Source organism: Oenanthe melanoleuca, chromosome 6 (genome assembly GCF_029582105.1).
Source record: "Oenanthe melanoleuca isolate GR-GAL-2019-014 chromosome 6, OMel1.0, whole genome shotgun sequence".
NCBI classification, from domain to species: domain Eukaryota; kingdom Metazoa; phylum Chordata; class Aves; order Passeriformes; family Muscicapidae; genus Oenanthe; species Oenanthe melanoleuca.
Genome location: NC_079340.1, coordinates 34,770,959 through 34,786,839, shown reverse-complemented (window position 1 = coordinate 34,786,839; position 15,881 = coordinate 34,770,959). Strand labels below are relative to the sequence as shown.

The following is a 15,881-nucleotide window of genomic DNA, read 5'->3' as shown; positions in this document are numbered from 1 at the left end:
CCTGCACAGAATTCGTTCCCAGCTAATAAACCATGCAAACAATCACAAAGATAATGTGACATTAACCCAGAAGCTTTTAGATAGGTGTAGTTTTGTTTTATTTGTGTTACCTCCTTTGAGATCCTGACTAATTACAAAATTTTCAGTTTATTTTTACATTCTTTTTTAGGTTTGCAATGAGGAAGGGCAACAGAGTTGTAATGTGCAGTATAGGTATAAAAGCAACCAATAAATTTTATTAAAAGTAGGCTGATATTTTTAGCCCTATTGATTTCACTGGAGTACCTAGCATCAAATGGGACATATTTTCCATCATCTGAAGAAGATAAATAATAAAATCTTTTGCTAAACAGTACACTTTCATCCAACCATCCATCTAGCTTCCTGGAACAATTGAGCAGATTTCCTGAGTGATGGTAGAGGGCAGACCAGAAAATCAGACCACCACCTTTAAATTCAAAAACAATAAACTTATTTCCTGGTCCCAGAGACTGAGCCAGAGGCAAGGTATTACAGCAAGCTTCAGTCTCATAATACACCTAAAAATTTTCCTAAAATATTCAATGCTTTAGCTTCAGAACTATTCACAAGTGTCTCTAATGTGCTACTAGAATTTTAGTGGCTATCATTTTCAGTTCAGTTCCTATCTGGAGCAAGTGGATGTTTCTTATCTAGGAAAAATTCTATTCAGGCCCATTTTTCCAGGGGGAAAAAAAAAAAAAAGATCAGGATGGAAGATGTTTTGACAAACCGCTAAAATTCAACTGTATTTCAGACTACGTGGCATTCACAATTACTTTGCTCTGTGCAACACTTGCTAATGCGAGCAGTGATTAAACCATGAAAATTTCAACTGAATATCTGCATTTAAAAAGACAGGAAAAAGCAGAGGTGTGGTTGTTGTCAACTTACAAGGACAGGTTAGGGGTGACTGGCACACATGTCTACCCATAAAATAAGAATTCAGGCCACCTGGGAGAGCTCCTGTATCTTAAATGTTTTGTTAGATCCATAGAGAAAAATCAAGTGCTTCTCGAACAGGGAACTAATCGAAAGCAGCTCCAAAATGCTTTAATTGAACTTTGCTTCTCTCTCCATACTTCTTGGTTTACAGAGCATTCTTGGTTTCTGGGGACATGGACTAATCATTTTAACCTTCTCTTCCTTGTCCTTCATGAATGCAATGTCCCTGGATCTCTACATTTCTCAATACTGCAGTGACATTCACAGGTGGTTCACATACAGAGAGCAGGGACATGAGAGGACAAGCTGTTCACATGGCTTGATCCACGAACAGCAGGCATGTAGATATCACAGACATGGTATAAAAACTTGATGACAAAAGTCCATCATCGGGATCGTATCCTGAATGTATCAATTCACTCACCAAACTTTAAATGCAGGCTCCATCTATTTTCCAAAGCAGAAAATACTAGATATTATTAGAATCAACAATAAATACCCAGCCAGATCACCTCTGTAACTTCTTTCTACATTCAGGGCCATCTTGAATGGGAAAAAGATGTCAAATGGGAGTTTCCAGTCCATTTGGGGCTGGCCGCGTGGAGGTTCTGGCCAATCTGTCATGTCAGTGAAGGTAACAACACTTGTCACAGGTACCGTGCTCATGTTTAGAAACTGCAACAAGGGAAACAAAGAGAGTTTAGCAGTCTTAATACAAAAGACATACCCCTCCTCAATTTTCTAATGGGGACTTATTGTAGATGACTGGCAAGGATGATGTCTTTGGGACAGCAGGAGTCCTAAGTCTTCAGAGGAGTAAACTCTCTTTCCCAAAACTGATACTTATCAGGTAGGTTGAGGATGTAGTAAAGACCAGTTGCTACTGTGCATCATATGCTACAGATACCCAAACTGGCAGCAGTGACTCTAGTTTTGCTACAGTAAGCCTTCTACTCAAAGGAAAGACATACCAGCTAGTTAGTAATACGAACAGGTGCAAGCTAGCTTTATTTTTATAAAAGATCACCTAGCTCTTTGAACAAGTGCTTGCTACCAGGAAGAACTGCCACAAGATGCAATCCTATCAATAAATGTCAATGAATTAAAGCAGGGACACAATACAATAATAAATTTATTGCTCACATTTTAGGATGCTGTTTCAGGAAAAAGACATCAGTAAGGATCAAACAGGGAATTGAACCTCTAAAGCCTCAGTTCTTTTCTGTTTTAACAGAACGCTGCAAGAAAACTAATACACTAGCTCTTTGAGCTATATGGAGTTTCATGGCTACCTTGGGCTGATTAAAGACCATGCTGCTGCCAAAAGAGCAACTCTGCTCCCTGCCCCACTTCCCAGCTCTGAATGCTAACATTGAGAGCGTGTTTACTGGCAGCATGCCTTCTGTGCTTGCACTGGTTGAAGCCAACCTGTGAATTTACCACCTCGTTCACTTCCCTGAGACGAATTTCAAAGATTGCTTTTAGAGCAAAATTCTGTAGAAAGCATTAAAAAAATTTGCAAGATAGAGTTTATGACTCTTAAGACAAAAATACTGCGACTCCTACTGGGGAATTTCTGTGGTATTCCTCAAGGTGAATTTAAAAATACTTCTGTGCTTAAATAAAAAATGAAAAATAAAATGAATAATGCATTGGGTACAGTCCTGGTTCTACACAGAGTCTGCAAAGAGGCATCATGAGCAGATTCCTTGTGCACCTTTGCACCTGCAGTACCAGTCCTGAGAGCATCATGGGGCCAGCTGTGGATCCATCCCCCAGGCCTGCTCTGCTGCCCAAAGGTGGCCCCTGAGCAGCTCCCATTTCAGAATGGCTACAAAACAATGCTGAGGCTATTTCTTCTCTCATCACCTGGAAACTTCACTCACTTGCAAGGTGTCCCAATATTCCTGCTTCCAGCCAGTTTAACCCCTTCCTGCCCTCCATGCCAGATCAGTCCTTCATCACAACTCACCACTGCTGAGCAGTTACAAAGACAATTTCCCCAACACTTCTGATTGTTGTAAGTTTTCCTATCAATGAGTAAACACACAATAGACCAAGTCACTCTAGTCAACATGAAGCCTCAAGATGATTGATTTAAGTGTCTGGATCTTCAAAAGCTGCCTTAAAATCAGAGAGATTAGTGCAGGGGAAAAAACCCATACACAACCCCTCTTAAACAGCTGGGAGAAGGCAACCATCAGAAATTTCCAGCATGCTTTTGTAGAGCATTACATCATTTTACAATGTCCTGTATTTACATAAAGTCCAAGTATAAATGTGATTAGATATTGTGGATGGGTTCCCTGGGTTCTCTGTTTTCTGGTCAGTTACTTAGGCAACTTTCCAGTGATGCAGTGTTGACTAAATAAAAAAAGGTTTCTCTAAAGAATAATGAAAGGAACTACAGGATAGTTCTCAGATAGAGAATCTGTAGGCTAAAGCTGGGAAGTGACATCATTTGAAGTAATGTGCAGCCTAGTATACTTACAAATAACTGCAATTCATAACTGCTGGCTATGGAGGAAGTAGGTCCTTTGCTAAAATGTCTTTACTAACAACGCTAATTTGTGGATTGTCACTGATGAAGTCAGTACTGATTTTAATGGCATGGGGTTTTCTTGCTGCCAGGAACTTGCTTTCTTAAAATTAGCTTTGCAATATACCTCAAAGCTCTAAAGTAATTAGCATCAGTTGCTCAAGCAAATCTCATTCTTCTTGATAAGCTAATCCTGGGAGATTGGCACCCTGCACTAGGAATTTTTACTTTTACTAGGAATGCAAGTCTTCTTTCTCAGACAGAAATTTTTTTAATGAAGCCATGTAATAGGTGATTTTAAAAATATTTTCATGGGGTGAGGATATCAGTTTGCCTTAGGGCAATATGAGTTTCATATGGTTAACATCTTCGTATCCTCTTTTCTTCATGTATTTTGCAAGAAGGGAGAACAAAGAGGTACCATGAGATGCATTTAAACAAGTGTGTAAAATCTCATTTAGAACTGAGTCTGAAGTTCAAACAGTGTTAACAGATCAGACACTTTCCATGTCCTAGCTCACAGCCATTAAGATGCCCGGGTGGGTGTCAGCTGCTCCCCCTAAAGCCCTTACAGAGAAGTGTAAGCCTTGAAATATATCTGCTGCCTAAAATACTATGTGATATAAAAAACAAACAAACAAAAACCCAAACAAAAAACCACACAATGGGATCCACTAGTACATGCCTGAAAAAGACTGCTCATTGTTCTCTGTGGACTTGTTAACTGACACATTCCTGCTGGTGTCACAGAAACACAGAATGGTCTGGGCTGGAAGGGACCTTTAAAGGTCACCTAGTTCAAGCCTTCTGCGATGAGAAAGGATGCCTTCAACTAGACTAGGCTGTTCAGAACTCTGTCCAATCTGGCCTTGAATACCCTCTTTCTCCTCACAGCCTTTCCTCCCCAGTTCTCCAAATATGCTGCTATCAGCATTAGTCACTTCCTCAGCTACCTGTTGGTGATTTCAGAAGCTACAGAGGAATAGAAATATCTTCTTGCACAGATGGTCAGCATTCTGTGGAGTCTGTGAAATATTACTCAACTCAAATTCCGTATCAAGGTGTTGGGGGTTGGTTCTTTTTTTCCTTTTCTCTCTGTGGAATTTTTCCCATTGTGATGCTAAGAACTTGTTGGCTACACCCTAGCACGGATGGGGGGTGGCAGGTAAAGGAGGTGGGGTAGCTGTGCTCTCTCGCTCGCTTGGCTCGGAGGAGAAGGGTGGCTGGAAAAGCCCCGCTCAGCCACACCGACGCCGGGAGCTGCTTTCCTCGGCTGGGGGACCCCGCAACCCCCTTCCCGGACACCCTCCCAGCTCCAGCTCCATCTCCACCGCGCCCCTGCAGCACGCGGGATCAGCGCACCTCCCCGGGAGCGCCGGAACTGCGCCAAGGGAAAGGCGCCACAACCGAAAGAACTGCTCTGCGCTCCTGTTCTCTTTGGGGCTCACTTCCTAGCTGGCGTTGATTTGTTTGCCTATATATCAGTAAAGAACTGGTATTCCTATCCCCATATCTCTACCTAAAAGCCCCTGATTCCAAAATTATAATAATTTGCAGAGAGGAGGGTTTTGCACTCTCCATCTCAGGGAGGGGCTCCTGACTTTCTTGGCAAACACCTGTCTTTCAAATCAAGACACAAAGTTTCAAGAGACAGCTAAATAAACATGGAGTTACTGCATGTTTGTAACTACAACTTTATACAACCATAACTGAAAGTTTAAAGATTGAGTCCTTAAGTGGCACAAAATGGTTTAGAGTTGAAAGAAGGTACCTTTTCCAGTTATGCCACTGAGTGAGGACAGTACTGAAAAGACCACAGAACAAGCTTCCTCTATAAAAGGCTACCATTGCAGACAGACAACTGCTAAAATTCAGTACATCTCAACTTAGTTTCAAGACCATTTGATTCCTTCATTCTTAAATAATCTGTAAACCCCCTTTAATTATCTCTGTGTGTGAGGGAGGGTTTTTAATTCCATACCTTGAGGGGGTGACACTGGTAAAAGTGCCGTGCACCCAGTATTTGAGCTTGTGGGTTGGACAGGAGGCCCACTTTAGTCCACAGTATCTGTATCTCCAGGGTCAAAGGAACCATACAACAGGAAGTGCAATTCAAAGCCTGAAAATAAAATATACCCCAATCAACTTAATATAGTATTCTAAAAGTGATAAAGGACCATTATGGTCAAAGTGTAATACTTTGGATAATACAGGTCACAGAACCTGAATCAATCACTTCAGCACTGGTCAGATCAACCATCCATTCTGGAGCTACATCCATCTCATTGCCATCTCAGTTCCAATTAGAATTTGTCTCAGCTTTACCACTTGGATTTCACATTCCACTTAGCCATTCCCCCAAAGATTAACAATTATTACAATACAATTGGCTCACAAACTTTAACTTTATTATGTAATATAACAGGATATAAATATCCTACAAAAATACTCCCTGTTCTGGAAAAGCAGAAAGGATTATAATAATAATTAATAGGAAGCAAACAGCTACTATTAGTTCCAAAAGGCTGTGAGAAAACTATATAACACTGGATTCAGTATTTTACTCTTTTTGCCCATTTAAATAGCAAAAACAGGATTAAAGAGATAGGAAATATCAGGGTTTATTGGGGTTTTTTGAGGCTTTTTTTTTGTTAAGTACTCTAATAATATGAACCATAATGACAGCTTACACATATTAAGACCCCTGAGAGTGATAGGATCATTATACAAAAATAGTCCAGATACACCCACCTCGCCAAGGCAATACAAAGATATGAAAGGAAGAATATTTACAGATGGTCTTTTTGCATTCATATTACCTGCACACTGCAGTTCTGAATCAGAATGGTCATCCACTCTTCTGCCTGGGTTGAATGAGCACTGCCAGTTATAGCAAAGTTTTCTGTTCTGTTCATCCCCCAAAAAGCCTTGTATAACTTCTGCTGCATGTAACTACAGTTACTGCCTTCTAGTATTGGGGATAGGCTGGAAATGAGAAAATACACCTTTTAAAAAGTCATTTCCAAGACAAAAAACCTGCAAACCACTATCAACATCCTTTCTTTGCAGTAAGTATTTCTTCTCCTCTTAAAATAATTCAACAAGTATTGGTATTAAACAGATGCCATTTCCATCCTCTCTGCAATGAGAAAGGAGAAAAATACAGCAGGGTAATGCATGATAAGGAAAACTGACAGCTCTTCAGCCGTATTATCTCATCAGTGGTCCTGCACTTGCCCTGTCAAGAGAACAATCCAAATCATCAAAACAACCACTTTTTAAGATTCACTACTCAACTATACTCTTGCCCAAGACATACTGCCACACTAGAGCCTCAAAATGTCTCAGAAGACCTTCACAATGTTCAGCTTATTCTAGGAGCCCACCATCTTTCCTATATTCAAGTTCTCTCAGGAGTATATGAAAGATCTGTAGACATCCACTGGTGACCTCAGAGAAGGACCTTGGCCTCCCAGCAGTACATGAGACACTACAGAGAAACATGCCAAGTCACTCCACAACTTCCAGCTGTCAGAAAGAATGACTGCAGAGTGTGTTGCTACCTGATTTTGCAGCCTGTTCTCATATTCCTTCCAAATTGTACCACATGTCTCAGGAACTGTGAACAACTTCCATCACTTTCACTCCTTAATACACTCATCTGACAGATTCCACATCAAGAAGCCAAACAAAAGTATAAACATAAACACGCATCTTGTATTTAACAATCCACTCACCCCATATTCCTCCTTATCCTTGTCAGGGCACTATAAAAGTCCAGACAGTGCAGTACCAGAAATAAAAAAAAAACCCCAGTGATAAACAAAAACTCATAGCAGATAAGGATACATGTTGCATGGCACCACTGTTTGCAATCAACAGTGGTGCTCCAGTGATATAGCCAGGGTTTCCACTTCTAGGCAACATATGAGAAAGAGTCCTGGTCTACGAAAATGCAAAGGGAAGAATTAGAAAAAGTGGAAAATATTAGCACCAATGACATCCATTCATCTCCAAAGATCAAATTCGCATTCTCAAAAATGTAAATGCAAGCTGGTTTTGAATGACTGATTATTATACACTACTTAAACTATTTGTTTCCAATTGGCCAATTTCATTTGCAGTCCAGGAGGTAAAAAAACCCCTGAATGTCAGTATCCTGAAATGTGGATAATACCAAGAAAGCTCTCAATACAATGAATTGCTATTGCTCAACATTTGTCTCTGAGGAAGTGAACAGATCAGTTAAGCCAATTCTACAGAAGAACTACAGAACAAACCCTACCTTAACCCTAATTCTTAGTGGACCATTCCACTTCTAAATAGCCTTTTGGCAAAAGCCTCTGGGCATAACTTCAACAAGACTGCAGTGCACACTTACCAACCTCTGAGGTTGTCACTTATTAAATTTTATATTGTCTCTATGGGACATGATTTATGTGAACTTAACACACATTAATATTTCCCAGATTTCTACCCTCTTCAAAGTAACTCTCTTTCCTGCTGCAAAGTTAAGTAAATACCTAGAATAAATTTACTAACTTCAGTCACAAATGCCAAACACATCAGATACAGCCCTAGCTTCAACCATTTCCTTCACAAGGCCATGCTGCTGACTTATTCATCCTCTTCCCTTCTACCCCAAAGACCAAAATCAACACAAAATCCCCCAAAAACCCAAACAGAACAAACAAAAAACAAAATAACCCCCCCAAAAAACCTGAGACAAACAAAAAAACCCAAAAAGCACCAAAAAGCCCAAAACCAAACCAACCAAACAAATCCACCCTCAAAAAAAATATCACTAAAAAGCCCCAGACAAACAAAAAACACCTAAAACCAAACCATGAGCAAATATAGTCATATAAAAATAATCAAATCCTTGAAATTTGTGCAATGCCGAGCGTGGATTTCTCCTCTAGCATGGTTTACTTGAGACCAGAAGTGCCACCCCTCCTGTCTACAACCATTTGCACCCCAGGGTTCTGTTACTACTATACCACAGTGACACAGCTCTAACCTTTTCAGGTCTCATCTGTAAAAAACGAGTCACAAGCTACAGATTACAAACTTGGTAAAATTCCAGGGAGGATAGGGATACTAACCCAGAAATGCACAGTGAAATGCTGCTGCAGAGAGGATCTGGAGTTCCCGGAGATGTTGCTCACTTTGAACTGAACAGAAACACTCTGAATCCCACTTGTGCCACTATATTCTATCTCATAGATCACCTGAAAGTCCAATTTAGAGAATAATAGGAGACAAGGTAATAGGTTGATTGATGACTTTAAACTTGTGTTAAGCTGCTCTAAAAGGAAAGAAGATTCACATACCTCAGACACAACATTGGTGCATGTGTTGTTTTTCATGTGGGGAGCTGCAGGTGGTGAGACTGCAGTGACATTTACCTGGAGACAGTAAGCATACTAACAGTCAGTAATTGTTAAAAAGGAGAGTGCATTGTTTACTCTTTTTCACTGCTGTTCCATGCAAGTCAGATTTACCTCCCTGCTGCAGTTGTGATCTAGGGGCACATCACACTGCTCCATATCCCCAATCTTTTTCCATGAAAGTAAGCTACCTCTGTGACTTTATTCCTATCTATGCCTATTCATTTAAAAACACACCCTTACTTATGTCCTTTTTTTCTCTAATGTCCTACTTTGGCAAGAAAAATCTTGTCTCAGAAACAGCACATGCCCATTCTCCCTCCAGAAGCAGAAATTCTTTTCATTGGCAGCAGAGACTTACCTTCATTGACTGCATAACAGTGTCATTAATTGGGACCTGGGGAAAATAAACAAACCATTTTACAATACCAATAAAAAGCTAAGTAAATTGCTGTGTTTGCAAGTGATTACAGCCATAAACTCATTACAAAAGAACATGAATATTATATTGACAAAATTACTTTGCTTATTCCAGATGTGAAAACTTTTTATCATTTTGTAATCTATAAATGAGAGACACATTCCACAGAAAGCATTTTAGAATACCAGAAGACAAATTTAAGCTTGGCCCTACTAATGTCCTGCAGAATGCAGGTATTTTTAAGTGTTACATCTCTGATCCATTCCTGAAACTCCATCTTCTGCAATCAAATAAATACTTCAGCATCCTGATAAGGAAAACTGAATTTTGGCAACAGTGACAAAGAAAGTCCTGAAAAGATTAATGAAATCTGATCAATAGAATATTCTCTGCTAGTTAAGTAGATTTAGATTTCCAATACAAAGGTAAATTGAGTCATCAGCCTCAGTAAGTACTCCTATTTACAATGTTGTTTTCTCTTGGAAAACCAGAAAAATTCTACAAGGTGAGAGGAGACATTTTCATAGAAGCATTCAGTAAGACCAGTAGGATGAACCCAGAACAGTAAATTGATTGCTTTGAATTTATTATCAGGACAAATAGCGGAGAAATTGATATGGATATAAATAGAGCTAATATTAATAAGCGGCCTTCAGTATTATTTTAGAGCCTAATTCTTTACTGAGAACATGTACTGCTTGGTTGATCAAGCTGATAGAACAGATAGGAATACTTTCATAAACCATCTGTTTAAAATGCAAGAGAATTTTAGATAAACCATTAGAACTATAAAGTATCAATGAAGTACCAGTTAAATACATTAAGAATTGCTAATGATGGAAATTTATTGGAAAGTAGTTTAAATTGAAGGATGAACACTGGTCATGCATGACATTTTTAATAAGTTTCTCAGCAAGAAGGCTTCAGCAATTGGGAGACATACCAGATGACCTTCAGTTTTACAGTTACATGAGGCCCCAGTGGAAGGCAACGCAAAGTCAAACAATTAAGATTTTGAACATTATGAAATGCACCTTTAGCACAGTGAAGTTACAGTAGTAGGAAGCAGCATCTAGGGCAGGGTCAGTCATGCAGCTCTTGCTCAAGTTGGCAAATATCCGAGTACAGCTTGTGCTTTTACTGTCCAGGAAGCCTGGGTGAGTTAAGACATGACAACAGATAAAACAGAAGCAAACCACCCTAAGATATTCTTCCCCCTTTACTAACCAGCAGGATTTCCATCAACACAAAGTCCACTGGTTCCCATTTTTACTGGCTGTCTAAGCATGCTCAATACAGATGATGAATCAAAGTAGATTAGGATTGGATCACCAGCCTGAAAAGATAATTTGGAGAAATCACAAAGTTACGGCAGAATACTAAGACCAAGGGCAAGAGACAAATCTATACTTCTTTGTGTACACCCAGTTTTGTCTAAAAGGTTGTCCAACCTCTTAAATACAAGGCAAATGACCAGAAACATTTTATACACTAAGGAATGGAAAGTACTGAGAGATAAACAGTTCAACAGTGTGCTCTGGTAACCAGGGGGGACAGCTGTGTTGTGGGGTGCATCTGGCTCAGCATCTCCAGCTGCTAGGGGAAGGCTCTGCTCTGCATGCTGGTATGGCCTCACCTTGAGCCTGAGGGCACTTTTGGGTGAAACAATATAAGCCATAAAGTGCACTCAAAAGAGGGTTACAAACATGGTGAAGGGCCTCTCCAGGGGAAGCCATACAAGGAATGGCTAAAGTCACTTGGCTTGTTCAGCCTGGAGGAGACTGAGGGGAGATCTCATTGCACTCTGCAGCTTCCTCCCAAGGGGCAGACACTGATCTCTGCTCTCTGTGACGAGGGACAGGACCCACGGAAACTGCTCGAGCTGTGTCAGGGGAGGCTTATTTCAGAAAAAGGTTCTTCCTCCTGAGGGTGGTTGGGCACTGAACAGCTCCTCAGGGAATGGTCACAGTCCCAAGGCTGACAGAGCTCAAGAAGCATTTGGGCAACACTCTCAGGCACAGGGTGGGATTGCTCGGGTGTCCTGTGCAGGGCCAGCAGATCTACTTGATGATCCTTGTGGGTCCCATCCAACGATATTATGGCTTCCAGGTACAAAACAAGAATCTTTTGATCTGTTCTCATCAAACATCATTACAGAAAGCTTTAGTAAACGCATATGTACAAACTGATTGGTATTTTCTTTCAACTCACACGGTAAAAAGCAGAGAACGATGGCTGAACTTGTGATGGTGCTAAGAAAGAGTGCCTGCCATACTTCTCTAAGAACTCCACAAAATCAGATTCTTTGACATCCTGTGGCTGTTGAAAATAGTTCAGCTTTGCTAGGGTTTGAAAAGGGAAAAAAAACTCCATCAATATTAAGTTACTAGAAAAGATAACAGTAAATACTGTGCCAATATTTTTAAAAGGAATAACATAAGTAATTGTAAGCTAGCTGGTGCCTTGTATTAATTAATCCATAGTAACACTTCTAATGGGCTAATATGCTCTACAGATAGGATGATATGAGTATGGTTCATGGAAAACAAACATTAATACACAAAGTGACTTTCCAAAAAGCATAAGACTCCTAAATAGCTATCTTAATATGTGCTGTAATTTCCATGAGATGCCCAAATTAGGCACACATGAAATTTTAATTACAAGCACTACCCATTTGTGAGTTCACTAAAAGCAACATTAAATGGATTCAAAGTAATTAGGTAAAACTGGTGATTGGTAAAACTCAAGGTAAGTATGAATAGACAAAAGGCATCCTAAAAAAACCGATTTTATATTGGTATCCTCCAGTGACGTCTTCCTGACCTGGTGGTATTCAATGGTATGGTTATCACGTTATAATGTATTAATTTCTTATTGCTAAAGCACTTTTATAAAATGGCAAATTATTAAAGGCATGCCACATAGACCCATCCTAATATGAAAAACTTTTCAATGCATTCAAATAAAGCATCTTAGAAGATTCGACTGATAGCACTTTAAGCTGTGGTTAAACTCTCATCTAAATTAATCTTTACTGTGAGACCTACTGAAAATTGGAAAGAGTAAAGTTCTAGTGCTACTACCCCATCACACTATATATTATGAAGCTCTCTCATAATTTCTTTGCTCTTCCCTGTATGCAAAAAGCTCAGATAAAATCTGTAAAGAGCTGAAAGCAGACAAGATAATAATAATAAACTAACCTTGTTTTGACTAGCTGTTGTACCTGTTAATCCCCTGAGTCCCTCCCAACCTAAAATACTCAGATTTAGGTCAGAAGCAAATGGAACTGTAGATCACAACTCCCAGACAAATAACTCAAAAGAGAAAATGCTAAGTGTTCAAATGTGAGACCACAGCAATCACACTGAATGCCAGGAACTGGACATTGAATCACTCAAATGAAGTACAAAGTGGAAAGAAGAAAGAGGAAAGAATGTTAATGGCATATCCTACGTGACATATGATTACCAGTGAAAAAAAGAAAAAAAGCACAGAAGAAAGGATGAAAATAAGCATATATAATAAAGAACCCAAGACACAATAAGAAAACACTTTCTGAAAACTATACTAGTGGGATACTTCAAATGTCAACATTTATCTGCTGCTCTACATGTAGCAAATTATGTAAGGTATCTCAGATGCATAAGCAATTGATAAAGACCTATTTGTGCTCAGCCAGAAACCCTACCCCCTATAACAGTGCAATAGTATTTTGCTTTGTTTCGTCTTTGGTGATCAGACCCTGATTCACCATGGTCTCTGTGAAACTGTAACAGCAAAATAATTAGCAACGATTATAACCTGTAGCTCAAAAAGATATTTCCTAAGCAGAGGAAATCTATGAACAAAACGAAATGAAAAGAAATATTGCTTACAGTCATCCAACTGCACACAGAACAGTGGATCACGTCCACCAGGATCAGAAACGATGTCTGTAGAATAAGGGGTGTTACTTCTGAAAATGAGTGACTTTTCCACACACACCTGACTCATAGACCTGCAAAGACAAGCCCCGCCCAGCATAATTTCGTATTTTACATTACATAGCGCAAACACAATACAGTATTACTTTTCATCAGTTTAGATGAGCTGTACAATCTGCATTGATAATCAATTACAGAAAGCCACTCCTGTCACTATAGTAACTTTGTGGACATTCGGTTAGTGTAATTGGAAATCACTCTGACATTCCCTGGAAGAAAAAGTGATTAAAAACAAAATGAATGCCCATATAATACAGCTCCTCTCGGTCCTTATCACAAGAGCAATGCAAAGACAAATTTTACTCTCTAATAGCTGAGACCATGTCGCGGTCTGTACTTGTTTGACGGTCTCATCATAGCTCTCCAAAATTCCTTTTTCTTAAACCCAGACTTCCCAGCTCCCACGGCCAGCTGCCTCCTCACGGAGTAGCCAAGCCTCGCTTCACCTCGGCCACTGCGCCGTCAGCCACGGGAAGCCTTTCCCAGTCCCCGGCCCCAGCGCTGGGTCCTGGGGCGAGGCAGCACCACCGCGAAACACAGGCGGCCAAGCCACAGCTCCCGCCGGGAGCCCGGCCCGGGCCCGCTCTCCTGGCCTGCCTCGGCCCGCCCCGGCGCCAGCAGCGGCAGAAGCCCATCTCCAACCCACCTGCTGCCGCCGGAGCGCCGGGACGCGCCCGCGGGGCTGAGGGCGGGCACCGACAGCGACAGCAGCAGCAGCAGCGGCGGCGGCAGCAGCCGCACCGCGCCGGAGCCACACATGGCCCCGCACCGGCGCGGAGAGCGCGCGGAGAGCGCGCGGAGCCACAGCGCCTGCGCCGCCGAGGGGGCGGGGCCGGGGCCGGGGCCGGGGCCGGGGCGGGGCCGGGGGCGGGGCCGGGCCGGGCCGGGGCCGGGGCCGGGGCCGGGGCGGGGCCGGGGGCGGGGCCGGGCCGGGCCGGGGCCGGGGCCGGGGCCGGGGCGGGGCCGGGGGCGGGGCCGGGCCGGGGCCGGGCCGGGGCCGGGGCCGGGGCGGGGCCGGGGGCGGGGCCGGGCCGGGGCCGGGGCCGGGGCCGGGGCGGGGCCGGGGGCGGGGCCGGGGGCGGGGCGGGGCCGGGGCCGGGGCCGGGGCCGGGGCCGGGGCGGGCAGGACAGCGCTCTTCTAAAGGAGCATGTTCGAAAGAGTTAACTTCAGGTGGTTGTAGCTACTCTCTGTTGATAGCTGCTAGAAATCGTCTTCTATTAATGAATTCATATTATGGCATAATGATTGCGTTAAGGGCAGTTTTGTCTAACATTCAACACGAGGTACCCTATTCTGCTGCCATTTAAATTGCGTTAATTGAATGAGTCACTAAGCAATCGCTGCTTTACGTTATGGCAGAGTGCATAAACTGCTCTGCAGTGCTGCCTAGGTAAGAACAATGTTTCACTAATTCTAGACTTTGTATCACAAGCATTTCTACACAGTGGACCAGATGGGAGAAGATTCTTAATTTTGACATCGTGAAATTTTTTTTCCAAACAAATGCCAGAGCTTAGTTAAAATCCCACGCAGATAAGTCCTGGGAGAGTTTGGCTTTTATAGTTCTATCTTTTAAATAAAATTATTTTTCATTGTACTTTTTGTGAGGTTGCTTTTCATGCAATATTTATCTAACATCTGAATCTGACTGGCACAATATAGTGGAGATTAAAAAGTCCATATGTGTTCAAGGAGTCAAATAAGGCAAATAAGGTACTGTAACAAAGCCTGCTCAAGTTTGCTGGTTTTGAGCTGTTGGAAGCTTCCTTACCCTGGAAATATTGCAATGCCCTGTTTGAAACTCTTCCTTAGCCTTCTACAGCTCATCTCTGTCAAAGGAAAGCTCACTGGCTAGGCCTTTGCTATGATCCAGTTCCATTCCTATGTTCAGTGTGTACTAGATTTTCATCAGAAGCCAAGATGAAAAAGATACACACAGAAAATTTTAGAAGAGAATCATAGAACAGTGGGATCCTTGGGCTGGAAAAGACCTTCAGGATGCTGAGGGACCTGAAGCATCTCCCTGCCCAGGAGAGGCTGAGGGAGCTGGGGCTGCTCAGCCTGGAGAGGAGCCTCAGCCCTGGATGTCCCTGAGTGTCCCTGGATGTCCCTGGGTGTCCCTGAGTGTCCCTGGGTATCCCTGGTTGTCCCTGAGTGTCCCTGGATGTCCCTGAGTGTCCCTGAATGTCCCTGGGTGTCTCTGGGTATCCCTGGATGTCCTTGAGTGTCCCTGAGTGTCCCCGTGTATCCGTGAGTGTCCCTGGGTGTCCCTGTTTGTCCCTGTGTATCCCTGTGTGCAGATAGGGGCTGAGCCCAGGAATTCTCCTTCCCTAACTCTATTTCTTTCTCTCTCCCTCTCTGTTTCCCTCTAACTCTACTTCTGTCTTACTGTATTTCCCCCTATTTCTTGATCTCGCTTTCTTTCTCTCTCTCTATTTCCCTTTCTCTCTCTCTCTCTCTCTCTGTTTCTTTCTCTTTCTAACTTTCCTTTCCTTTCCTTTCTAGCTTTAAAAAAGCAGCAGTAGAAACTTTCAGTCACCCTGGGAACAAATTAAAAACATTAAAAAAACTTTTAAAC

General features: G+C 42.1%; 1 protein-coding gene across 2 annotated transcripts; it reads right to left on the bottom strand.

Moving 5' to 3' along the window:
* Positions 1 to 74: 74 nt before the first annotated feature.
* Positions 75 to 14,116, bottom strand: TCTN3 (tectonic family member 3). 2 transcript variants are annotated; one of them, XM_056494263.1, is made up of 13 exons: positions 13,949 to 14,116; positions 13,195 to 13,316; positions 11,525 to 11,655; positions 10,541 to 10,649; positions 10,348 to 10,466; positions 9,254 to 9,289; positions 8,836 to 8,910; positions 8,608 to 8,733; positions 7,352 to 7,447; positions 7,066 to 7,163; positions 6,322 to 6,487; positions 5,484 to 5,621; positions 75 to 1,638 (listed from the first exon to the last, which is right to left on the bottom strand). In XM_056494263.1, the coding sequence occupies exons 1-13, from the start codon at positions 14,059 to 14,061 to the stop codon at positions 1,411 to 1,413; spliced, it is 1,557 nt and encodes a 518-aa protein (XP_056350238.1). In that variant the 5' UTR covers positions 14,062 to 14,116; the 3' UTR covers positions 75 to 1,410. The 2 variants fall into 2 exon arrangements, with proteins under 2 accessions (XP_056350238.1, XP_056350239.1); XM_056494264.1 differs by lacking the exon at positions 10,541 to 10,649 and having other exon boundaries at positions 11,527 to 11,655.
* Between the last annotated feature and the right edge of the window lie 1,765 nt (positions 14,117 to 15,881).